This window comes from Macrosteles quadrilineatus, unplaced genomic scaffold (genome assembly GCF_028750875.1).
Source record: "Macrosteles quadrilineatus isolate MER2022 unplaced genomic scaffold, UCM_ALF_1.0 Scaffold_7__1_contigs__length_78375512, whole genome shotgun sequence".
Lineage (NCBI taxonomy): Eukaryota > Metazoa > Arthropoda > Insecta > Hemiptera > Cicadellidae > Macrosteles > Macrosteles quadrilineatus.
In genome coordinates, this window is record NW_026542600.1 from 56,997,854 (window position 1) to 57,025,642 (window position 27,789).

Consider the following 27,789-nt stretch of genomic DNA (forward strand, 5'->3'; position numbering starts at 1 on the left):
TGTTTTGACAAAACCTTGGTTATCAGATAGGCTATCATATCTTAAAATCATCGCACCCTCAAATTATTTCATACTAAAATATCGCAATTACCAAATCGCGCAAAAAAGTGAACGGTTGGTATAACTACTTTTAAGGTAACACAGTAGTCAAAAAAATAAAATAAATAAATATATTTTTTTTATAATTAATTTTAGTTTTAAATTTTATCCTAAATCCATAGATACCAAATAAGTTATATAATAAAATTTATTTGATAGATTTTTGTCATTTATTATAAATCTTGCACAGCTGTTTCAGTGATCGCATGACAGCGCCTAAGGCTTTATATGCGATTTACCGAAAATTTACTTTTTTCTTTGTCCGGTACATTTTTTTGACACATTTATGAACCGATTTTAATGAAATTTTTTACAGACCTTCTGTGTATATTAACAAATAAAAATATGAAGTAAAATTACAAAATTATTGATACAACCCGAGTTTTAATTATTTTTTAATTACAAAACATGATAAAATATTTATGTTTTTTAAAAAATTCATTAAAAAATTATTTTTGACTTTAGAAAAAAAGTGGTTCCTATTATCGTTGAGAAAGGTGTGTAAGACAATGTATAAAAATTTCAGGTTGCTAGGATACTTTTTAAGGAAGTTAAGTGTACCTAAAAATGGTGAAATTAACATGGACGGGGTAGGGACCACTGTGTTACCTTAAATTTTGGCCCGGTACGGGCTATTATCATCCATCGTATAACAGGCCTATTCGAGGTTGAATCAAACTAGTAAACTATGAAATGAAATGAAATGAAATGATTTATTTGCCGTTGATCATGTACATGAAATGGGCATTGTCATATGATTAATACAGTTAATTAAAACAGATTGTCATACATCTATATAACTAAAATCTAATTTCTATACATGTATTAAGATATTCATATGCATCGTAAAAGGGATTGTCTAAAAGCCAAGCAGTTACCTTTTTTTTAAGATTTTGGGTGTGCAGGTCCTTGCCGATTCATGCAGCTTGTTAAAAAATTTAATGCAATTTGCCTTGTGTGATATGCCGAATTTTGTCAATCTGTGCTGTGGAATATTTAATTTTGTCCTGTTGCGTGTTTCATGTTCATGTATTCCTTGCCTGGTGGGAAAAAGGTGAAGATTAGTTTTAGTGTAAATAAGAATATGTAGTATGTATAAGTTAATTACTGTTAAAATTTTCATTTGTATAAATAAAGGTCTACAGTGGTCCAATCTGCTAGCTCTGCACATAGTTCTAAGAACCTTTTTCCCCAGACAGCACACTTTATCCCAGGGACATCCCATAGTAGTCCCATATGTCCTGAGAATGACTCGGGATATGTACGCTAGCCTCAGGATATCCCGCAAAATCCCGGGACGAGTACGAAATCCACAGGATATCCTACAGTATACCGTAATGTCCCGGGATTTGTAAGTTAACCTCAGGATATCCTGTAAAGTCCCGGGATATGTACGAATGCCATAGGATATCCCAGAATGCCCCATGAAATCCCGGGACATGTACAAAATCCACTGGATATCCTGTAATGTCCCGGTAACAAACTGAAGAAAAAAACTACTACCACTGATGAAATGTATACCTATCTAAATTTAAATGTTCAACAAGGCCAATATATAATTATTTGTTTTATTCACTAGCTCTTTCAGAAACTAGGTTTCCATCTTCAGGCTGTGTTTGCACTAGTACAAAAAGTAAATATTTACTTAATAAATTAATTTTAAACAAAGTTAAAACAGATAATTTAAAGGATATTGGAAAAATAAAAAATAATATTAGAAAAATTAATTTTTTGAATTTTGGATATATTACAGTGTTGTTCTTGATGTAATTGTTTTCAGTAATTCCGAGTTTATAATTGGGCCGTCTTCATTATTTAACAAATAATTTTGGTCTGTTTTTTTCTATTAAATAAGATTCCCACGCATTAAAATGTTGAGGTTTTTGGTTTTATAATTTGTTTTAAAAGTTTAAGGTTTCCCAAATTGAAAATATGTCTTGTTAATACTGTGGCTAGCAAAGGCTGACTTTACTTTACTGACATATTACTTACTACCACTGAGTTCAGGAAAACTAGAGTTCTATCATAGTTGTGTGAAACGTGTGTTTAATTCTAACTTTAAATTAATAAAATAATCTAAAACTAATTTTAATCATATAACAATCAATTAATTATAACAGTGCTAATCTAATGGTAATTTAATAATATATATTCAAATGCCAGTATCCTCTCCAACTACCAGAAAAACAATTCAACTACTTGAGGCCTAAACAGATTAACAGAATCATATTATATACTGTAGTATCAAAAATTATTTAAGTATTGCGACCATATTGCAACTGTCAGCTACTCTTTCGCCACTTGAAAACACTCATAATCATCAAGCGCAGATAGCTCAGGAGGTAAGGTATGAGGCTCATAAGGCGAAGGTAACAGGTTCGAGACCAGTCTGGGCCAAAAACTTTTTTCTCGTTTTTTTTCTTCAAAACTTGTGTTTATTAACTATTTAATCAATTTACTCAACTGATAATTAAGCTTTTCATACTAAATCTATATTATTTTGTGTTTTTTTTGTTCAGGCCCAGACCACACGTTATCCCAGGGACATCCCACAGTAGTCCCATATGTCCTGAGAATGTCCTGAGGACTACCCTGGGATGACCTCGGATGTCCCACGGATATGCTGTGAGCTTATCCGTAGGACATCCCCGGGCGGGGACATTACGCATTCCTGCGGATATCCTGGGATATCCCAGGTTAACCATAGGACTATTATGGGATATCTTGCATATCCTGTCGCAATATCCGTGGGATGTCCTGAGGAGAAAGTGTGCTGTCTGGGTCTGTATCAGGAGAACATCTGATACAGCAGTTGCATGTCCCCAGAGAACCAGCCCATAGGATATGTGAGATTGAAATAAACCAAAGTAGGTCATTCTGAGATATTCATCTGACACAGATTCCCTGAGTTTCCAAAATAGATAGCTGACCCGTGAAATTTTTTTACAAAGGTTGTTGATGTGAACATGCCAAGACAATGTGTAATCGATATGAATACCCAATAGTTTGACTGATTGTAAATCTAGATTTATAGAGGTGCTGAGGATGATATTTTGAGTTTTACCTTGGTTACAAAGTAGTTTATTCGTGGAAAACCAGTTTAATGCATCCACCTGTCTGAAGAGCTCTATTTTGTCAGAATTTTTAGCAAAAATTGATGTGTCATCAGCATATATACAGTATTACTGACTTAGATCTTAGATTCTTTGGAAGATCATTTATGGCTATTACAAAGAAGAAAGGCCCAAGCACAGAACCTTGGGGCACTCCCATTTTGATATCAACAACATTGGAATTAGCACCCTGAATGGAAACATATTGTTCATACCATTCAGGTATGACCGGAATATACTAAGTGATTGATCCTGAACTCCATAAAATTTTAGTTTGTCAAGTAAGATATTGAAAGGAACACAATCAAATGCTTTGCTCAGATCTAACAATGACACAGCAACTGATTCTTTGCTCTCGAATGCATTTAAAGAGTAATCAACAATCTCCATGACAGCCGATGTAGTTGATCTTCCTTTGCGGAAGCCTAGCTGAGAATCAGATAACAGATTAAACTTATATCAAAATGAGCAGCAAGTTGTTTATGCATCAGAGTTTCAAAAACTTTTGAGAAAATCGGAACAATTGATATTGGTCTATAATTTTCAGGAGAAGATTTGTCTCCCTTTTTAAAAATAGGGATGACTTTGGAAATTTTTAGAAGGAAATAATTATGTGTTTAAAATGTGTACAAAATGACAATTGAACAGTAACAATAAAAACCCGATTTAATCCACTACTAAAGATGGGCATTTTTTTCGGTTAAAGGTTTTATCGGTTTTTAGAACAGAAATAGAAAATTGATGTAAAATGTCAAATTCAGCTTATTGGATATATTAATGTTTCTAAGATCGCGGGATAACGCTGTCCTTGCATTGCAGTCAGTTGTCCTCGCGATCGCAGAAGATGTTCAAATTTTCATAGCAGGAGATGGGCACTTTCGAATATAGCAGAATCACATAGACTTTAGAGTAAAGTTACTCTATAGTCCGAATTCAAACGACCACCTCAGTCGCTGCCTCCTCTACGCACATAGTTGAACAATGCTGATGTGATAACGCCAGTCGCCTTGCGATGTAGTTATAGGAATGCGACTGGTGACCAGGGCCGGTGAGAGACGTCAATGGCCCCTGGGCTGAGCGATACCGGCCCCCTATTTTCCTGATTTAGTGCCCAGCCACCTCCGTGCCGTTTTGTTACACATATAACAACAATACATATCAGAAATGTATGGTATTTTGATTCATTCTCGTGCTCACAGTTGCAACTTTATTCCATTCAAAGATTACTAAGTGAACTGGAAAACCATGTGAATTTCTATATATATGTAATAGGCTAAAATCTTCCATTTTTTAAGTGTAGCAAGTTTGGGGTCTTTACAGTAAGGGAAACTAAGTTTTTTTAGGCATTACACGAGGTCACCTGGCTCTTTTAGGGAAACACTCATCATATGCTAAAAGGAATGTCTTTAAAAAGTTTATAAAGTTTTCTTCTGTAGTACTATTTAGAAACACCTTTTCACATTCAACATTGTCCAGTGTTCCAATAAATCTATTTACATTAGCGGGTGTAATAGACCTTTGATAGGTAATAGGCCTACCTGGGTTTGGAGAGCTATTATTACCTCCACCATTGACCACCCTCTGGGACCGCTCATGAGTGTGAGCGATAGCAGGATGAGCTAATCTTCTTATGAGAGTAGGATCGTCATGTTACTGCGGTAAAACGATCATAAGTACACTGTATTCGTGTTTACCTAGGTGCAGCGTTAAATAATATAAAACCAAAACTTAAGTAATAAGCACAGAGAGTTAAGGATAAAAGAAACGTGCTTATGGGACATCCGTGCGCTTTCAGCGTGGTATGTTAGGGTGGAAATATCCTTGTGACGAACAAGGAAAAGCCCAAACGGCGAACACTGTGTGGAAATTCCTATCGTAGGACACCGGGCCTTCCTCCACCATGAGAGTTGTTTGTAGTTCATGTGGCCGAGGGGAGTGTATGGAGGAGGGACTTTGCCATGGACGCCACTTAAGATTATCATTGAATTTTTCCTCTGTATCTTACTATGTACTAAGTAATGTGATAGTGAAGTTATCGTATATTAGTTCCTATATATTATTTATTTTTATTCTATTTGGTAGCAAACTTAGTGATCAGTTTTTATTTTGTCACAAATAAATTCATCTATGTATAGGCTAAGTCGTTGGCATGCATTATTAAAAAAATAAACCTGTCTGGTCTTTACTACAATACATACCTGTTCGCGCTATACAGGATAGTCATACCACAGTAACAGATAAATACCCCCAAAACCATGTTTAATGTTACATCTTAATAAACGGAAAAATAAAACTTAAATGTTAGGCCTTTCGTCACTGTCACATTACAATTTGTTATCATTTTGAATTGACCACTCTCTTGCAAAGATTATTTTACTTTTCTATTTGCTTAAGATATGTTTTTTTTATATCTGAAACCAATTGCATATACGTGTTGAACCACGTTAAACCAACAACAAATGTCTTACGCTGTGCTGTATAAATAATCCATGCTTAAGTATTAAGTAAAGAAAAATAATCCCTTGTTAACATTTTAGTGTTCTTTGTTTTGTTTGTTGTCCTGTCTGTGCCTGTGCGTCTACACTACATTGTTGTCAACAAACAAAATTCTTCCTTCTTCAGTGATGATATAGGCTATGTGAATATTGTCTGTAAAGTAAATACTATGTTAGATACAAGAAATAAGTGAGATGAGATGTGTTATTAATACAAAGATAACTAGTATATAATATATTACATTACCACGTAAGACGTACCAGGTAATGAAAGCCATTTGCTTAATTTTATGATTATGACTTTTAGTTAATAGGTTCTGTCTTCCAAAATTTAATATTTCACAACATTAGGCCTATCTAAATTTCATCTGTTCCACAACTCATCAGATTAGTTTTGGCAAATCTTGATAAGTAAAAATTAAACTTTGTGTTTTGTTTGAGGTCTGTTTCATTAAAATTCACTTCAAGTCATTTGGGACTAAATTCTCACAGTACTCTTTACAAGTCTCTTATTCGCATTCAGGAAACCATGGTTTTGAAGGGGTGGCGGAATTGTACCCCCCCCACAGGTTTGTGACGTCACGATGACGTCTCATTTTCTCACCCTTAACATCTGAATGTTTTCAGCTGCAAACTGGCGTGTACAGGCTGAAATTGTACCTCTCTCATAAAACTTTGATATTGTTTTATCAATAAGATCGTAGGCCTACACAAGCAAAGCTACCTGTCCAAGAGGGGGGTAAAATTCCACCCCGTAGGGCATACACATTTGGTTTTCTGAAGGGGGTACAATTCCAGGGGGATACTATTCCATTCCGTACATATAAATTATTTAATTTTAGCAGGGGGTACAATTCCGGGCCGTACATCTCCTGCTCCTTTTAATTTCTATGTAACCATCCGGTTCACTGATTAAATATAACTTAATAGATTAGATTTTGTTAAAATCAACCTGTACGAGGTGGAATGAATAACTTCTTGATCATTATCGTACGTGTTATTAAATTACCTGAAAAAAAATAATATAGGCCTATAGCCTACATCTAATAACACTTGTAATAATATATTTACACTTATACTGTTGACTTACAAGACGGTAAATACATTTAAAAGTTGGTAAGTGGTGATCGATTTCGATTGGACACTCCAATCATCATCAGACTTAAATTTGCTTTTAACAAATTTGAGCAACTAGTGGAAGATGTTTTGTAGGGGGGATGCTACTGCCTGGCGTCATGTCCAAGGTGCGCGGAGGGGGGACAGTTCTCTACTGGTTTTCTACAAGCTGCTTGGTCAAAGTGCCTAGCAACTTATCTTCCACCTTAAGTTGTCATCTTTCTTTGATCTTTACTGATACTCTGTGGGAAACTAAAATTACTTAGTGGAAGATAGAAAAAAGTGGCTGTATTTTGTAGAAAAAGCAACTAACTGTATTTAACTAGTGGAAAACTTAGTGTGTGGATGGATGACTTTGGTGTGAACACGGCTATAAACCTTTCGATGCTAGATTTTTTGTTGTAATATTCCGAAAATTGATAAGGGTTATTTACTTAAGTTATTTTGGTACTTTCCTGTTAAAGAGAACATTCATTATTTTTGATGATTACTTTTCAAATATCGATATTTTATTTTTCTATCCGATATGTTGATAATAGCCTAACAAATTGAAACATATCAGCTGACAACTATGTTAAGGACACAGTAAATACATATTTTTCGGTATCAACAAACAATTTAAAAAATATATTATCTTGAAATGAAACTGTTCTAAAATATCCTAACCAAACAAACTCACTGAAAAATTTCAAAATTCCGTTTGATAGCCTATTCCCCATATGCCTTTTCTGTTATCAAACAGAATTTTGAAACGGTAACTTAGCCTACATCAAGTTTGGTTAGGTAGGCTAGTTATGTTAGGTTATTCTAGAATAGTTTAATTTCCTAATCCAACATAGGCTATTATATTTACCTAAACAAGGTTAGTTCTTAAATTTGTAATTTAGATGTGTTTAAAGATATTAAAACAGAAGGAATACGGATCATGAAGTAAAACAAAAATATCGATATATCGAAAAGAAATCATCGATAATAATAAAAGTTCCCTTTAACAGGAAAGTACCGTTATTTTGTCTGAAAAGTGCTAGGCTTGCCACGGGGGCAAAGTCTAGTGTACGAGAAAAAAATCTGTAAATATAAAATTAGTCATCTTAAAGTGTTAAGGAACGAATATCGGGCCTAAATTGTATGAGGAATAGAAAGAAACCATAGCTCTTTTGAAACAACAATCGAGTCAACCGATATGCCCATTTAAACATACACGATCAAAAGTCAAATCAGCACGATATATCACTGTTAAGCGCTTTTCGGATTAAAGGCGAACAACGATATATCGTTCCATAGCACTTTTCGGGAGAAAGATGTGCACAACGATATATCGTCTCATAGCACTGAAAGGGTTAAGGACCTAATAACATGCAATCGATCTTGTCATAGTTAGTAGAATCATGTGCACAACTAAGTTTAAATGGAAACAAACTAAAATTTCCCCACAGATATTTCTGTTACTCTACTCAAACGAACCACTTCCTTCCTTAAGGCTACACTTATTTTGATGTAGATCTGGAATTGGTCTTTTAGAGATCATTAAGGTTTAAACTTTTAAGCAAGTCCATTAGCTCATGTAAAACATGTATTAGTGTAGAAACATACAGACAGCATAGCGTAGCGCAGCACATGTTTTAAATAATAATTCATCACCAAACTAAACATGTAATCGAACGTTGTAGTCAACATTCTTGTGTAATCCATAAACTGTGACTCACGTTTCCTAAGGATTGGAAATAAGAGTATTGATATTCACCATGTTTGTCCCTGCCTTTAGGCTACACACTTCATGCACCTCGACTCTTCTCCTACTGATCAAAAACTGCCACCTAAAGGTATTTCCGACAAGACTAATACGAGCCGTCTTTGACAAAGCCATCCCTAATACTGATGTACCTCATTAAGACCGTCTACAACCTAAAATGTGATATGCTATGTTGCGCTCGGCTTCGTTACGCTGGGCTGCGCTACGTTGTCTGTACGTTTCTACACTTAGTGAATAATCTGATATCCATATACACCCTTAGTCTTCTCAAAGACATTAGCTCTCCTAGTCCGATTACAAGAAGTTGGGGTTGTAGGTACCTAGTAATGGTTACTTGATACTTGGTGTTTTTTTTCAACCAACCAGGTTGGATAGATTGCGTCTATTTACATTACATATTAAAACATGATACATATAGGCCTATATACAATTATCAAGAAATAATGGCGGGGGTGGCGATAGTATTTGCAAAGCTAAGGGGCTCGTCAAAAAGTTCTTGCCAGGAGTTCAATGGTCTAATAAGTAGCGTTGATTTGAATCCACTTTTGTCAACAGCACGAAATCCTTTTAGCAGCATATTACAAAGTCAAATAGCAAGTGATGGGTAGGAGTTCAGAGTGAGACTGAGTTGACAGGGGGCAGGTTTAGGTTACACGCTCTACGCATCCCGTAATCGTGCTGCATGCTTCTAGTCGTGAAGGATGACTCGTTTTCTTTCAGGAGGGCTAAGATGTTTAGGACATATTCCTAGCTTATTGACTATGTATGGTCAGTATATAAAGCTTCTTGAAAATAGGGCGACAATAGTCAGCTGTACTTAAAGATGTTATTATTAACACGTTCGCTACCGAGCATCACATATATGATGTTTGTCATTTAAGCTGACTGGGACGGGTGGCGTTGTCCTGTAATCCAGCTACTAGGAGGTCACGAATTGTGGATATTTATAGGCATGAACTGTGGATGCGATACTCCCTGGTGTGGATTAACGTCCGCACGGGTGAGTACTACGACTATCCGCAGTACTATCCTGATAATTAGACCAATTCGTATATACCAAGGAAAAAAGTGGTTCGGATTCCACTATAAACTGTAGGTCCCTTAGTCGCCATTAGCTGTATGTGCTATTAATAAACAGCTGTGTCTAAGGAATATGTCGGCCTTAGTCACTAACAAGACTACAAGATCGTGCCACTCATCATACACTCATCTCCATTCATACTTGGCTTAAAATACCTACTTTGTATGGTCGCCATTTCAAAGAAAAGTATAAAGTATAAAAAAGTATAAAGCATATATGCGACGCCGCTATCATTGCCACGGACCGAGGTATACAATTTAATCTAAACACATAGACCGGCTGTCACTGGATAACAGTACACGCAGACCACGGGTAAAAACCTGTTAAACAGTGATCATTTACTTTATAATACACTGCAATCGTGTTTCTAAACCATATACGAGTATTATTGTTTTTTTATATTTTTGATAACCCTTTGTAACGTTGCTAATTTGGGACGCCCGGTCTACAGCGAAGACAATAGTGAAAATTATCATATATTTCTGGAAATAGCCCAAACGCCGCATAATATGCGACAGTTAATTTTTGTTTGTGTTTTGAGGTGAAAGTAAGTAAAAAAACAGATTATTCAAGTTCAGTTTATAAATGAACAAATATAAAAGCTACATAGGATAATTCAGCATACATACATACAGTGATGCAGAAAAGTAAAGACCAGTTTTTCCAACTATCATATGACGTCACCAATCATTGTATCCACAGACCAAGCGACACAGTTGTAGACACCCTGTAGACCACTGCAGAGAATTCATTCTATTTTAATGTGACTAGCCGTCACATATATGCGACGGCAGTCTATGGGTAGAAACCAGCCGTCGCATGTGCGTCACTGGTCTATGTAAATGAAAGATTTTGTACTAATGCGGTAGCGAACGTGTTAATACAACCTTCTTCTGTAGCAGCAACAGACGTTGGGTGGCATAGCAATGTCCTTACACTGTCAGACCATGGTTATTGTGACCATGGAATTGCAAATGGCAGACCATGAGCAGATAGGGACAAACTGCTCATTAATATTAAGCTGAGTTGGGCCAAAACTTGCCATTGAAAATAAAATATATGTGTTATTAAGGTGGGGAGAACAGTATCTGTATTCAAAATTCCTCTTTAAAATCTGTTAAATAATTGATTTATTTATACCTTTTGGTTTCCAAGTTCGTTGATCTTGAGCAAGTCTAGTGAAATTAATATCTCCTGATTTAATAGTGATTTTTTTTTTTTGCTCGTATCTACGCCAGTGGCATTTTTAATACCAAATATCCATTGTTGACCAGTAATGACTGGATGGATTTAGTCAAAATATGTTTTAAGTTTTTATACTTTAGACGTTTAGCAGCTAACATGGCAGTACTGTAGTTACGAGGTCCATTCATCGTTTTCCTCTGTAAAGTATTCCTTGATGGAGTACATAGGCCGCTCCTTCAGTTGTTCCTCTACTTTGTCTTTAAAAAATTAGTTGCATTAGCAAAACTGAAAGCTAATGACGACTTTATTAAAAAATCTAAGAATAAAAGTAAAGAATCTTGGGTAGTAGTGAAAAATGAAACAGGACTTAATAAACAAATATCTGATACTCCAGTTGGGATTAAAATCAAACATGAAAGGGATGAATAAAATTGTGCAGTATTGGTAGCAAATAAATTCAATAATTTTTTTATTGATGTTTCTCAGTATGCCAACCAATCAACAGATAAATTAAAAGCCACTCAGTTACTAATCGAAAATCATCCACGTTCCAAATTAACATTTAAATTTAGAAATGTTTCAATTGACGAGTTAAGAAAAGTTGTTACATCTCTCAGTAACACTAAGTCCACAGGTTTGGATGAAATTCCTCTTTTTGTCATTAAAAGAGTTTTTAAATTTATAGAACATCCATTATGCCAAATAGTAAATCAGTCCCTTGAGGAGGGAGTTTTTCCTGATAAGCTTAAGTTTGCTGAGATTAAACCCCTGTTCAAAGAGGGCGATGTCAAGGATCCCTCTAACTACCGCCCCATCGATCTTCTGCCTTGTTTTTCAAAGATTTTTGAAAAAATTTTAAAGATTCAACTAGAAAGCAATAATTTAATAAATCCTTCACAGTTTGTTTTCCGCCCAGAACTCGGTACTGAAAAATCCATAACAAAAATGATTAACTGCATTGCGGAAGCCTTGGATGGATCGCAGAAGACTGTGGGTGTGCTATGTGACCTATCCAAGGCTTTTGACTGTGTGGATCATGAGATACTCATAGAAAAATTAAGTATGCATGGAATAAAAAATACTGAATTAAAATGGTTGATATCATATTTTAAAAACCGAAAACAAAGACTTGTCTAAAAAATGCAGAGAAATTATAAATCAGAGTGGAACATTAACCCCAATGGAGTTCCTCAGGGCTCCATTCTTGGCCGTTGTTTATTTATTATATATGTTAATGATCTATGCAATGCTACTAAGATGTCCACCTTTCAATACGCAGATGATACTGCTTTAATTTGCACAGGACAAAACAATGAGTTCATACAAGCCTCAATAACTCAGGAATTTCAACTCCTCGGGGACTCGTTTGCAGTAAATGGCCTGTCCATGTATCTGGAAAAACTCAACTAATTCAGTTTTCTGCATCCAATATTAACCAAGAAATAATTGTAAATACAAACTTGACTACAATTCATTCACAACAGTCAATAAATTATTTGGGAATAGAAATCGATTCACAACTAAATTGACAAAACATATTAGAAACCTATCAAAAAGACTACGCTCAGCAACATTTGTTCTCACAATAATTCGGGATACTACTAATCTAGAAACACAAATAGTAGTATATCACGCATATTTTTCATCGATTATGAATTATGGAATTACTGTATGGGGCTCATCAAGTCAGGCCAAAAAAATATTTATTCTCCAAAAAAGAGCTGTAAGATTAATGGCCAGAGTCCCCGGTAGAACACATTGTAAAGATTTATTTATTCAGTTTAGAATTTTAACCTTTTTAAAAGTGATTTCGGCACATTCATGGACTGTCAACAATCTCATCCACATAACACAAGATTCAAAAATATTATAAAAACAATTCAACATAGGCTTAAAATCTTTCATTTATCCCCCAGTATATGGGGCCAAAAATTTACAATAAATTACCCGTTGGGATTAAAACATTGCCTCATTCTCTAAATTTAAACTACCTATCTTTAAAATTTCCTTTTGGAGAGGGCATTTTACTCGTTAGAAGAATATCTGGAAGATGAGTATATTTGAAAGATATTACTTCTCCCATAGGTTTGTAGCTTATTATTTGCTTTATTTCTTTTGTAAGCTATTTTATTGTTTAAAATGTGGTATAGTATTAGACTTTGTGACAAATCGTCTGTCAAGAGAATTGATGTAATGTGATGATGTTTAATAAATAAATAAATAAATATCATTCCTAAGAGTTCTGGATATAGGCCTACAACTTTTTTGAGTGGTTGTATTATGTAAACAACAATAAATCCTTTCTAATTCTAACATATTTTTTTGTTGAAGTTTTCCTAAAATAAAATCAAGTAAATAATACTAAAGAGAAAGGTTAAGTTGGCGATGGCCCATACAAACCAAACCCAACCATACACCATGTAGTCCCATTCTCATTATTCATAGCTGACAACGAGCTCTTCTTGCAAAACCTGGCAGCAAACAATCTCTAAGGTTGTTTCAAAACAACTTTTTCCCAGTACAGTAATGCATTCGATTAATTCTCTTACGGTATAATCATTGCGAAAAAATTTACAGTCCATATCGCAAATAGGATCTCATTACTCTTTATTTTTGAAATATAACTTGTGTATTTGCAATAAAAACCTTTGTTTTAATTACTTTGTAGATTTATGACATTTCAAAGGAAACACATTTTATTTTGTCGTGCTTAATTTAACAAAAATACTCCTATAGTTTCAGGCAAAATGGCCTCCTCATCCAATAGTGCCAATGATGATGAAGAATTTTTCGACGAAGCATCTAGTACCTTGCATATTCCTCAAGAGGTTATGAAAGCCATAGACCAGGTAATTTATACAATCAAATGTTATTCATTTGAATTAATTTAGGGAAACTTGTTTGAAGTAATTTTAAAATGAAAATTATTCTGTGCTTCTGACTTCTGACTTCTGATACACATTCAAACTATACTGTATTACTGTTACTTAAAATTCTTATTATTGCTCTGTTATTTTGTTTTGGTGTATTATCGTGTTTTGTATCTATTTTAAAATATAGTTTGTTCAAAGATAAACAAGGAAACCAAAAAAACTGATTGATGAAAAAATACATTGTGAAATAACGTAATTTACTAGCAACAGAGCCTGTGTTGGTTAATTAACAGTCTCATAGAAAATAATGGTTATGAAATCCACACACCAGTTTACTCACTAATAATCATTGGTATCCACAGATTAAGCACATAATTTTAGAAACACACATAGCATTAAATTTGCTTATCCTTACAGTGTGTCTGTCTACCAACAACTTTTATAAAATAATTTGGATTATTATGTTCATAAAGCGTGGAAAGACATTTAAAATATAGGCAGTACTAAATCACCAATTTGCTTCTGGAGTTTTGGATTAATCACTTCAAGCTTGGTAAAATCACAGAAAACATACTACTATAACCCAGAATGCCAACCGCATGCGGTTGAGTGCATGGCAACGCTGGTGGCGCTGCCTAGGAATTGACAGGCAAAGCTCTCTCAAAACACTTAATGCTTTTTACCATGCGGTTGGCATTCTGGGTTATAATAGTATGTTTTCTGTGGTAAAATTGGGGTAAACTTTATTAGCACTCAATTTGATTGTTTGAAGTTATGATTAAATATCAGTTTGGATTCTGTTAAAAGTCTAGATATCGTATATAGTTTGGGGTAAGCAAATAAAGTTAAGCAAATAGTCCAAATCAATGAGATTAGATAACACTTTATACTATTAAGTCTTAAACGTTTTAAAAATCCTAAAAAATGATATTTTCGTAACATTAACTTTCTTATTCAGTGTTTGTATCTTGGAATTTGTTATTATGTTCTGATGTTAACCAGTTAGCTGTTCATTATTTTTCTCTTTACTTATAATACGTATCATGGTCCCTTCAAGTTCCGACCACTATTCTATTCGGTTGAACATCTTGTAAGCTTATTATTATTTTGAAAACTGAGTTTATTTATAAGCTCTTCCTAATAGACACAGTAACAATAAACTTAAATTTATGATATAAATAATAATTATCTTAATGTTGTCCATATAAATTATATAAAATGCTAAATCGAACCTAATTACAACAGCTTTGGTATTAGACAAAACATTTGGTATTAGACAATCAACTATACTTATCGAATAACAGAGAAAATAGGGAAAATCTTCAACAATGCAGGTTACAAACCAGCATACAGAGTTAAAACAAACCCAGTCCCAAACTACAAATTGACAGAAAGAATTAGCAAGCCAATAGAACAAGAAAGGGGCGTGTACAAAATAACATGTGCACCACCTTGTCACAAAGAATACATCAGTTACACCAACAGATCATTCAAACAGAGATTCAAAGAACATAATGCTAGTCACCATACCAACCCAGAATCAATAGTTGCCAAACACCTTAAAAGTAATCCGAATCATCACATTTCATTTCCTGAATCATTAACAATCCTAAAACGTACAAATTCTAAATCAATAGCTAAATTCCAAGAAAGCTACCATATCTATAAACATTTCCATAATTCAAACCCAGATACTCTTCTAAACAAAAAAGAAGATTACAACAATTCGATAATTTTCAAACTCATAAACCAGCTCGAAGTACAATATGACAACGTCGCAGAGACTTAGAATGTCTCTAGATATGGCAACTTAGAAGAGAAAGCTCTAGTATCATAAACTCACCCCCATCCCCTAACCTACCAACACCTCAAGAAGCCAGTACTAGGACAACAGCCGGGCAGTCGGACAGTGACATATGTTGCGCCCCCGGTCCGCGCTCGCGCGCCCGGAATTCCACACTTGCGCCATGAATCGTCCGCGAATGTAAAAAAGTGTAAATAAAATAGGATAATGCGTTTTTTAGTGACTAAGTGATGTGAGAAGAAAAAAGAAACAGCTCCTAATGATGCCACACTTGTGGCGAAATGTACATAGAGTGTTAACTTATTAATTCATCAAGAACCTGGCAATCAAAAGGTAGACAAAAACCCTCTGCTTCAAATTCATTACTTTTGTGTTAACCATATACCGATACTTTAATATGAACCTGAATGACAGTTCAGAATCAATTATTGTAAGTTATGATGATCAATTTATCGGTAATGGTATATTAATGGAGCTTTTAAATAACTAATGTCTTTGAAACTGTTCTATTATGTAAAACATTTTTTTTCAGGTTATTCCAAGTAACGACCCTCTTGATGATCCGGACTTCAATTCTATAGATTATATAAATTCACTATTTCCTACGGAGCAATCTCTGTCTAACATAGATGATGTGATAGCACAGCTGGAGTGTAAAATTCATGGTATTGATGATCAAATACGGACTGTAGTGAGACGTCAGACCAACGTCGGAAAGGTAATGTTGTTGGCTAAATATGACCTACTACTTTATATCTTATATTATTATCATTGCTCACTGAAGATCATATGTCTTTTTGAAAAAGTGCCTCTCAAGGGTGCTCAGAAATGTTTTGAAATACAGCTGATTATACCAAGCTTTTTTTTTTGTAACAATGACTTTCTGGTCTACAAAGAGACCAAATACTAACTGCTTACTGTGTAATGTGGCCGAAACAAATTAAGGTTTATATAAAGCCTTGCCTTCTTTACCAGGCATTTTAAAATTTTAAGTAGTTTAAGGCAGTTCAAATATCAACTATGGCCTTGCTTGACTCAAACCAGTTTCTTTTTGTTTACTTTAAATTTGTTTGATCATATTCTTTTTTGACTCTAATTGAACATTCCATGCTCAAAATAGAAAAACCGTAAACCACATGGAAATAAAGATAGGCTATTCAATCTATCTAAGGAAATGAATTTTTTTAAATACTGAAACTATTCTGTATTTTAGGATGGAAGAGATGCTCTTCTAGATGCTCAACAAGTTATAAAGCAACTCTTCCTTCAAACATTGGAGATTAAAAGCAAGGCTGAACAATCCGAGGAAACTGTCAAAGAGATAACAAGGGATATAAAACAACTAGATTGTGCCAAAAGGAATCTCACTGCGGCCATTACAACTCTGAACCATCTTCACATGCTTGTTGGAGGAGTGGACACTCTCAAGTATGTTGTTTTCTGTTATACATTTGAACCTTTACCATTATACAACTAAGTTACCATTAGTTTTTTTCAGGTTAAACTGTCATAATTATCTACAAATCCTATTTAGATAACTTAGTTCCTAAATTCCATGTTGATGGCCCCTGGATTACTCTATATGTCTAATAATTATGGTACAATACCTCGTAAAAAAATCCAAATGTTGATGTCAGGTTAAAAACCTACTTGTTTCACCGTAAATGCAGCATCGTCAGGGTTACAAAACATAAGACATCGATGTCACACGCACACAATAAATACACAAACACGAACATTTAATTGACATTGATAGGCCTGTCACACGCACACGACCTGGACCAAAATAACCGGCCACCTGACCTTTGTCCTACTGATAACATGGACAACAACGAGGAAGGAGTCTGACACTGCAGTCTACCTTCTGCGCCGGGACTGTCCGCGTCACGTGTGTGTGATAGGCCTATCAATGTCAATTAAATGTTCGTGTTCGTGTATTTATTGTGTGTGTGTGACATCGATGTCTTATGTTTTGTAACCCTGACGATGCTGCATTTACGGTGAAACATGTAGGTTGTTAAACTGACATCAAAATTTGGATTACTTGACGAGGTATTGTACCATAATTATTAGTCAGTTAGTTACTAACTAGCTACTTAGTTAGTTTTACTTTAGCTTAGTTTAGGTTAGGTTAAAACTGAAGCATATTGTAACCTTCCAGTTGAAATTCTAAAAAATGCAATATGTAGATTCAATGAAATTTAATAGGAGAAACAAACTGTTAAAAAATAAACAAACCCAATGCTGAGAAATGAAATACAGATTCAGACTTTAAACCCTACTGTGGACACAAATTCTGAGATATGCACTAGTATTTTCTCAAAAACGTTGTCAGGGCCTTAACGCTTGTCATCACATACTCTCGCATAAGTAGCTGTTTAATATGGTGGGAGGTACCCCATTGTCTTTTGTCACAAGATTTAACTATCCATTATGTACTCTCAGTAGTATTTGTGTGGGCCAAAGTATCAGAATCAACAAAATTAATAGAGTGGTTCACAGTCATATTCTGCAGTAAGAGTTAATAAAACATTCATCTGCTGATTGTTGTTCCTGGAGCAATGTTTTCAATTATATTTGGCAATAATGTTCGGGCTGTTCCATTTGGTTTCCTGGGTAGTATATCTGTAATATGAAATTAAATGAAAGATTCTTTACTTCACCAGACAAAGTTAGGGCCACATGTCCCTTACACTTACACGTAAAATGTCTTAAGGCCATGTCACACCGACATCCGCCGCTCCCGCCGCGGGAGTACCGCGCGCGGATGTTTTTCCTCGAGCCATGTCACACCAAAAGTTCGCGCCCGCGGCGGGAGTTTTGAGATGATTTCATTACAATTCGTTTTACATAAGAAACATCTTTACCTTTTTAGTATGCCATGTAAATTTGCAGGTTTTCTTAAGTAGTTAAGTGTATAAGAAGCAATTGAATGTTTATTTATTTGTTAGTGTACTTTAAAAAGTGAACTGTAATTAGTTTTTGAATTCAATTTTGACCTTGTGTTCGAAGTGCAAGCATATTAAATATGGTTGAGGGTAAATTATCCTTTTTCAATATTTTGAACATTATTTTTCGCTACACTACAAATACTTTTTAATTTTAAATAAAAACATAAGACAATTTTTAAACCAATGTAATTTTTTTGCTACGCCTTCTATTGAAAGTTCAAGTTTACATTGATTGTACAGTTTTGGTTGTTGCAAATTAAAACAGTTGATGAAATAATAAAACATTGTTTACGTCGGCAATATAAAAGATATGATGGGAAACCTTAAATTTTCGCCGTAAACATTATTATTGCATGGTAAACAAAAGTGATTTTTTCCAGTGATGAACATATTTCGAAGATAATACAAAACAACATATATTATAAAACAAAAGAAACATGTTAAATTTCATTTCAAACTGTATTAAATTGTATTACTTTTAAACTTTAAATAGCTTGGCCATTCGAGATGCCCCTTTGCGCATGCGCTAGATAAAACTCCCGCCGCGGTACTCTCAAAAAATCGCTGAGCAGGCGGACGTGGCGGACACTACCGCACGCCCGCGGGCGCGCGGTAGTGCGATGTGACTTGGCACATTTGATAACATGGTGAGGGATTTTTAAAAGTTCGCTCCCGCCGCGGGAGCGAGCTCGGTGTGACTTGGCCTTTACACTTAACCTGACATACATATACAAAGATATAAAAATACAATGAGATTTCTTAATCTAATATAAATCTACATATTTAACAAATTAACCCTTCAACGTGTGACTTTTTATATAGAAGAACACCCTTTCCTTCGGGAATTTTTAAAGCTTTGAGTGGGACTGTTACCGGTTTACAAAAAACCCTCAGTAATTAACTTATTTATGCATTGATTTTTATAATTATTTCACCAAAATAAAGAGCAGATTATAGGCATAAAAAATGTATAATTGAAATATTGAAATAAAAGTTTGTATGTAATACAATATTTATCAGTTGTAGGACTACTCTTATTTCTAAGCCGGATAATCGCCTCCCGCACCCGCTACTACATCATTAATTGTCATTTCTACAGAATTTGGTGGAGGCATGTTCATTTCAACAGGTGGCATAATGTAGGTTTCCATGGGAGAAATATGCCTAGGCTCATCATTGTCTTGGCAGAGGTTATCCCTAGGAGTAAAGAGATAAACCTCATTGCCACTCTCTGACTCATTTGTCAATAACTTATAAATCATTATCACTTACATCAGATATAAGTTATGTCCATCCAAAATCCAGCAATCAATCTCACTACTTCAAAACCAACATCAGTTCCAAAAACACAAACCTTTTGGTACTTTTACATCACTATGACAACACTCCAGCAGTTGAAGCTAGTAAAACAAAAAAAAAAAAAAACTAACAATAATACTCAAAATACTATTTTAGAAAATGTTTTACTAATCAAACAACATTCGCATGTAAACAAAACAAACAAGGCAGAAGCTGGGGAAATAGTGTGCTCTAAACAGCTGATTAATTTCAACACCAGAGACAACAAAAAAAAGTAAAAAGGATTTATTTTAGTGGTTTGTGTAATATATTTATATAAGTAATATAACAGTTTTTACTATTTAATAATTTACAAGGCTATGCTGGCAATATTTAAATATGTACGTTGAACTGTAACCGTTTGTATTTCCCACTACCAGTTAATAATATTTGAATAAACGAATGCTATTGGACGATCGGGTCACGCCACTTCCCCAACCCATGAGTCCATGTTAACCGACACCTCTACACCTCAGTTATAGCCAGCTTCCATCCTGAGTAACTCCGGCCCGTTCGGTCGTTAGCAGTTTTACAGTGTTAAACCGTAGTGCTTATTAACTTCCCGATTCCCGTAGTGTAAGACGTCAGGGTGACGTAGTGACTTAGTTACAGTGAATAAGGATAGCACCGTGTCAACGAAGGTACGTCAGGGTGACGACACTTCAGTGGCGACGAGGACCATTGGAGCAGTTTTAACGTTCGGGAGTGAAGCGTCGGTCTACGTCCGGTACTGTACGCGTAGTGTAAATGGCTTGTTTTAGCGCCATAAAAAGATTTTCGTTAGTCTGTGTGGGGAAGGAATGAACATAGAGAAGTTATTTAGTGAAGGATTTAAGTTCGGACATAAAATGGCGGGAATTATAGGAAGCGTCGGGGAGTTCGACCAACACGAGGAAACGTGGGACTCGTATATTGAACGTTTCGAACTATTTTTAAGTTGTAATGAGGTCAGTGAAACGAAAAAGGTTAGTACGTTACTCACAGTAGTTGGTGTAAAGACGTTTAAACTTTTGCGAGATTTGTGTACACCGGACAAACCGTCTAGTAAATCGTACGCTGAATTAGTAAAATTAATTAAAGACCATTTGTACCCGACCCCATCTTTCATTGCGGAACGATATAGATTCAGCTTAAGAAATCAGTTAGAAAACGAGAGTGTTTCACAGTATATCGCGCAATTAAAGCATTTGTCGACACATTGCGAATTTGGCGCGAATTTAAATGACTATCTACGAGATCGCCTGGTTAGCGGCATCAGAAGTGATTCAATGAAGCAGAGACGTTTATCGGAATCAAATTTAACATTCGAGAAGGCAGTGCAGATGACGTCACAGTTCGAGATGGCGGAGAAGAGCGCGGCGTCACTTTCGGCGGGAAGCAGCGATGGTCACGGCGGGAGGATCCAACGCATGGCGGCGGCATCAGCTTCAGCTTCACCACGCCCATCAGGTCAGCAACCCCGCCCACAAGGTTCAGCGCATCACAACACCGGAAGAGGTAGACAACAGCAACAGCCAACATCGTCTGCAGCGGCGTCGGCGTCAACGTCAAATGATAGAGTGCAGTGGCAGTGTTTTTGTTGTGGTGACTTCGGTCACATCGGCAGGAATTGCCGTTTTAAAGGTTCGACATGTCACAAGTGCGGTAAGAAAAATCATTTAGCAAAAGTGTGTCGATCTCAGCAAAACAGTAAGTCACAGTTTCAGTTCCGTAGTAATAAGAGTGATTTTAGATATAATAGAAATAAGCATCATAACTATGTAGATGAGGTATCTGATGATGTAAGCGTAAATGATGATATTGAGGAGAGTATAGGTAATCTGTTTGAAATTAGTGAAGGGTCCAGTAAAATAACTAAGGTAGATCCTTTCAAAACAGAGGTTATTCTTGAGAACAAATCAGTAACTTTTGAAGTTGACACGGGTGCTTCGGTAACTGTAGTAAGCGAGGCTTATTACAAAGATAATTTGAGTGCTTTGAAATTGTTTCCTACTGACATAAGGTTAAGCTCGTACACTAATGTGCCAATTTACCCTGTGGGTAAGCTAGAGGTAAATGTTCAGTTCAGAGATAAAAGCAAGACCTTAAACTTGTACGTAATTAAGGACGGAGCTCATCCCCTTATGGGACGAGACTGGATAAAGGAGTTAGGGGTAGAAATTTCTTTCAAAAATAATGAGGAATTATTTGTCGCTACAAGTAGTTGTGAATCAAAGAGTAAACATGAAAGTTTAGTTAAAGAACTAGTAAAAGAGTTTCCTGAAGTTTTTTCAGATCAATTAGGACAATGTAACTGTAAGCCCGTAAGGCTGGTTGTAAAAGAAAATGCCATTGCCAAATATCATCGACCCAGATCACTACCTTACACCCTTAAGGCTAAGGTAGAAAAAGAACTAGAACGTTTGGTGGAGTCTGATATTTTAGTCCCAGTTTGCAGTTCAGAGTATGGATCGCCTATTGTGCCAGTTCCTAAAAAGGATGGTAGCATTAGGATTTGTGGGGACTTTAGGCATGTTAACGCACAATTAGAAATTGATAGGTACCCCATTCCTAGGGTCGAAGATTTGTTTACAGAACTACAAAAAGGGGATTTTTTCAGTAAGATCGATCTAAGTCAAGCCTATATGCAGTTAAGATTAGATGAGTCATCACAAAAGTTGTGCACAATCAGTACACACAAGGGGTTGTTTGCGTACAAAAGATTGCCTTTTGGCATAGCATCAGCAGTAGGTATCTTTCAAAGAGTCATCGAACAAGCTTTGCAAGGGTTGCAAGGTGTGAAATGTTTTTTGGACGATATAATTGTATCAGGACCAAATGACGAAGTACATTTAAGTAGACTAAGGGAAGTTTGTTCACGTCTCAAGGCTGTAGGTTTCACAGTGAAACAAGATAAGTGTAAATTTTTTGCATCAAAATTGGAGTTTTTGGGGTTTACTATAGACAAACATGGGCTTCACACCTCGCAAGCCAAGATAAAAGCGATTGTCGATGCCCCTGTACCGAGAAATGTGACAGAAGTAAAATCATTTGTGGGTCTAGTCAACTATTACTCTAAGTTTGTCCCTAATATTGCGGGTGTTTTGAGACCTTTGTATGACCTTTTGAAGAAAGATGTAGAATTTTGTTTTGATGACGAGTGTATGAAATCGTTTAAAAAAGTTAAAGAGCTATTGTGTACGGCTCCTGTGCTAGCACACTATGACCCCCAAGCACCAGTAATACTTACAGTAGATGCAAGTAACTATGGTCTAGGTTGTATTCTCAGTATAATAGACAAAGACGGTGCTGAAAAACCAGTAAGTTTTGCATCACGTACATTGAACCAAGCAGAGCAAAACTATTCACAAATTGATAAGGAGGCATTAGCTGTAGTTTATGGTGTTAAGAAATTCCACCAGTATTTGTACGGGAAGCATTTTACCCTTAAGAGTGACCACAAACCCCTTATTAGTATTTTTGGACCTAAGAAAGGCTTGCCTGTGTTCGCAGCCAGTAGATTACAGAGATACGCCCTGTTCCTGTCAGGGTATGATTTTGACATAAAATATGTTAGGTCAGACAACAATAGCGCCGATGCGTTGTCTAGGTTACCACTTAAAGTGTCCCCAGCAGACGAGGAACCCGAATTGTTGTGGTTAGGTACTTATTTACACTTTGTTAAAGAGAGCTCAGTACCAGTGACATGTGATCAAATTAGAGTAGAAACACAAAAAGACCCGTTATTACGGAGAGTGTTAGGCTATGTCATGTTTGGGTGGCCAAATTTTGTCCCTAAGGAGGAATTTGAATTGTTCCCATTTTATCAGAGGAGGGAGGAACTAGCTGGTGTTTAGCTGGTGTAGGTAGCAAGGTGTTTTGATGTGGGGGTACAAGGTAATTGTTCCTAGTAGTTTGAGAAGTTATGTTTTGAATGAACTTCATGCGTCTCATCTGGGCATAACTAAAATGAAGTCTGTTGCGCGTTCTTATTTTTGGTATCCAAGTCTAGACAAAGACATAGAGAACCTTGCTAACAGCTGTTCGTCCTGTCTTCTTGAAAGACCAAATCCTAGTAAAGCCGAATTGCATCATTGGCATTACCCGAGTAGACCATGGGCTAGGTTACATGTAGATAATTTAGGCCCATTCAAGGGAAAGTTGTATCTGATAGTAGTTGACGCACATTCAAAGTGGCTGGAAGTTTTTGAAACTAGTTCGACTTCAGCCAATCACACTATAAATCACCTCCGTGATTTGTTTGCACGGTTTGGTTTGCCAGAGTCAATCCATAGTGACAACGGTCCTCCATTCAGTTCAATGGAGTTTGCCTCATTCTTGAAACATAACGGTATCAAGCACACAACATCGGCTCCGTACCATGCTCAAAGTAACGGACAGGCCGAGAACTCGGTTAAGTATGCTAAGTCAAAGTTAAAATGTGCATTTAAGGAAAATGTAAATACTTCTGTAGCCTTAAGTAGAATCCTTTTTGACTATCGCAATTCTGTGCACATGACCACTAATGAGACACCTGCTATGTTAATGTTTAATAGACCTTTGAGAACCCGATTAGACCTACTCAGACCTAATTTGTCTGAGACTGTAAATAGACAACAACAAGCTCAAAAGATGTATGCTAGGGGTAGTAAGACTCGATATCTGTTTGAAAACCAAAATGTATTGATTAGAGATTATAGATCTAAGGATAAGTGGATTGAAGGATGTGTGGTTAGGCAGATAAGTCCAACTATGTATATAGTTAAGTTAAGTTCGGGTGTTACGTGGAAAAGACACATTGATCAGCTGATAGCTATCGACAGTGGCCCAGTGTTGACATCAGATGCAGACAACAGGCCCACGGCAACTACAGTCATCGCGCGCCCAGCTGTTCAGAGTACACCAGCTGAGCGTGACGTCAGTCCTATGACGCGCGAGCTTCCGGGACATAGTACGCGCTCGTCCCTCTCTCCCACCACTCCGCGGCGCTCTATGGTTCCACAAACAGCTGATCGCAACTCACCACCAGCTGTACACCGTACACCTGTACAACACCGTACGTCCACTACACCACAGAGACGTTATCCCATGAGAGCTAGGAAACCAGTCGAGAGAATAGATTTATAATTAGTTTGTTTTGTTGTCATATAACGGTTGTTGTGTTTGTGTGTTGTTAGGTTGTTTTATTTATGTATTTGTTTGTCAGCGTTTATATTCTATCTGTTTACTGATACTGAAATTGAAAAATAATTATTGGTCACATTTTATGGTCAGATTTAAAGGGGAGGAATGTAATATATTTATATAAGTAATATAACAGTTTTTACTATTTAATAATTTACAAGGCTATGCTGGCAATATTTAAATATGTACGTTGAACTGTAACCGTTTGTATTTCCCACTACCAGTTAATAATATTTGAATAAACGAATGCTATTGGACGATCGGGTCACGCCACTTCCCCAACCCATGAGTCCATGTTAACCGACACCTCTACACCTCAGTTATAGCCAGCTTCCATCCTGAGTAACTCCGGCCCGTTCGGTCGTTAGCAGTTTTACAGTGTTAAACCGTAGTGCTTATTAACTTCCCGATTCCCGTAGTGTAAGACGTCAGGGTGACGTAGTGACTTAGTTACAGTGAATAAGGATAGCACCGTGTCAACGAAGGTACGTCAGGGTGACGACACTTCAGTTTGTGTAGCCCATTTCATCTACAATGTACTGCAGTTGTAATAACTGTACTTAGTAAGATTAAAGAACCCGATACTTGGGACAACTTACTATTTAGCATGACAACTCCGACTGACGTTTCACTCCGCTTCGTGCCATCGTTCCTCGTCGGTGACGTCACTCAGCAGTGCAGCCAACCACACACACAAACTCAATATTCTTCTGGCAATGTAATAAAGCCTTATATATTACACTCGCCCAAACTTAAAATAAAACTCTTCTCTATAGGCCTAACCTTTTTATTCTAGGCTAAGCCAAATCAACAATTTTTTTTGTTTGCATTTTCTTCTTTTACAATTTTTTTTGTTTCTAAGCTTCACAAAATATTTCAGAACACTAAATAAACTTTTCTTCTTCAAATAAAATAAACATAAAATCTTCTCTCTCTAACTCGGCCTTTTAACTTAAAGGTCGAGCCGCTTCGGCTTTTGCACAGTCCTTTGAGATCTCCGAAGTGATGGCGGGCTGCACTGCTGGCTGGGCTGCACTTCGGGATGCTCGTCTGTAGTGTGCGTAGCTGGAGATTTTGGTAGGCCTACACTCCGTTGTTGTCTTGGTGAGGTATTCCGAGTTTCCATGACACGAGGTGATCGCTCTGGCGGAGTTTGTATTCCCACAGTAAACTTGTGCTCAGGGGATTTGATCGGAGATTGCACTACCGGCCTATTGACTGTAACTTCCTCTTCCTCAGTCAACTTACTAGATCTCAAATGATCAGCGTGGCAGAAACGTACTTTACCTCCCAGGACGCTCACCACATAAGTAGACGGACTTTTCCGCTCCAAAATTCTCCAGGAATCCAAGAAATGATCTCCTGCCGTACTGACTTCACAAGCACCTTTTCTCCCTCCACAAAGGATCTGAAACTTCCCCGATGGTTATCGGCTGCTTCCTTCTGCGCCTCCCTCTTCTTATCAATGGCTGACAATAAACAGGGTTTAAGCATTGTCAACTTAGTTCTCGGTTTCCATTGAAGGAACAATTCCGCAGGGGGTAACACCAGTGACAGTACTGGGGTGTGTTGCGAAATGCAAAGAGGAAATTATCCAATTTATGTTGTAAAGAAATGGTCTCAGAACCACTAGCCATGACCTGTCTTTTAAGGTTCTTCTTGACTTCCTGTACAAATCTTTCTGCAGCCCCATTCGATGCAGGATGGTAAGGAGGTGAGAGCGTAAACTTAATACCGTTGTTGCTCAGAATTCTCTGAATTCCCCACTAGCAAAATTGGGACCATTATCACTGACCAATTCTTCCGGTAGGCCAAAAGACGCAAACAGCGTACGCAGTTTTTCAATGGTTTTAAACGATGTAGTAGATTTCATGATAAACACTTCTAGCCATTTGCTAAAACTATCAACAACTATGAGCATTTGTTGTCTTGTTAGTGGGTCTTCCGCATAATCCACGTGGATGCGCTGCCACCTACTTGAAGCTCTAGGCCACTGACATAATGGCACCTTAGCCACAGCATTCCTTGTACACTGGCACACATGACATGAGAGAACCGTCTCTTCAATGGTTTTATCAATCCCCGGCCACCAAACAAAGCTTCGGGCTAACATTTTCATCCTATTTATTCGGGATGCTGATCATGCAGCAATTGGATAACGGCACTCCTCAGTTTCTCTGGCACCACTACTCGACTACCCCATAAAACACACTGGTTCTCTACGGACAACTCATCCCTTCTTCGAAAATAAGCAACCAGCTCAGAATCTTGACTATCACGCCATCCATGCCAAATGAAATCTCTGACCTTTGTCAAAACAGGATCAGTATCAGTAAGTCGAGCGATATCCTTAGCAGTAATAGGATTGAGATCACTCACCAATTTTGAAACAGTCAAAGGCCTCTACCAGGGAAGAAACATGAGAGATGTAGTTGGAATCCAGCTCCAATTGGTCGTCATCAGGTAACGGTAATCTCGAAAGAGCGTCCGCATGTGGCAAGTCCAAGCCACGGCGGTACTTTACTTCAAAACTGTAGGCGGAGAGGATCAGGGCCATCGTTGAAGACGCGCAGCGGCGACACAGGGAACTCCCGCTTATTTCCAAAGATTGTCACTAAAGGAGCATGGTCAGTCTGTAACACGACATTTTTCCTACCGTAAATATATTTATGGAATTTTTTTACTCCAAAAACAAGAGCCAAAGCTTCTCTATGCAACTGTGAATAATTTCTTTCACTAGCACTCAAGGATTTCGATGCGAAGGCAATAGGCCTCTCTACTCCATCAATAAGGTGCGAAAGCACGGCACCAACACCTC

At 36.7% G+C, this 27,789-nt stretch overlaps 1 protein-coding gene across 1 annotated transcript in view; it reads left to right on the forward strand.

Annotated features, from left to right (window-relative positions):
- Positions 1 to 5,821: 5,821 nt before the first annotated feature.
- Positions 5,822 to 27,789, forward strand: part of LOC128999020 (vacuolar protein sorting-associated protein 53 homolog) — a 77,413-nt gene continuing 55,445 nt past the window's right edge. Inside the window, exons 1-4 of the mRNA XM_054425375.1 lie at positions 5,822 to 5,971; positions 13,579 to 13,691; positions 16,052 to 16,237; positions 16,733 to 16,947. Of these exons, the coding sequence (XP_054281350.1) occupies positions 13,590 to 13,691; positions 16,052 to 16,237; positions 16,733 to 16,947 (503 nt within the window). The 5' untranslated portion in view covers positions 5,822 to 5,971; positions 13,579 to 13,589. The remainder of the gene's footprint in view (positions 5,972 to 13,578; positions 13,692 to 16,051; positions 16,238 to 16,732; positions 16,948 to 27,789) is intronic.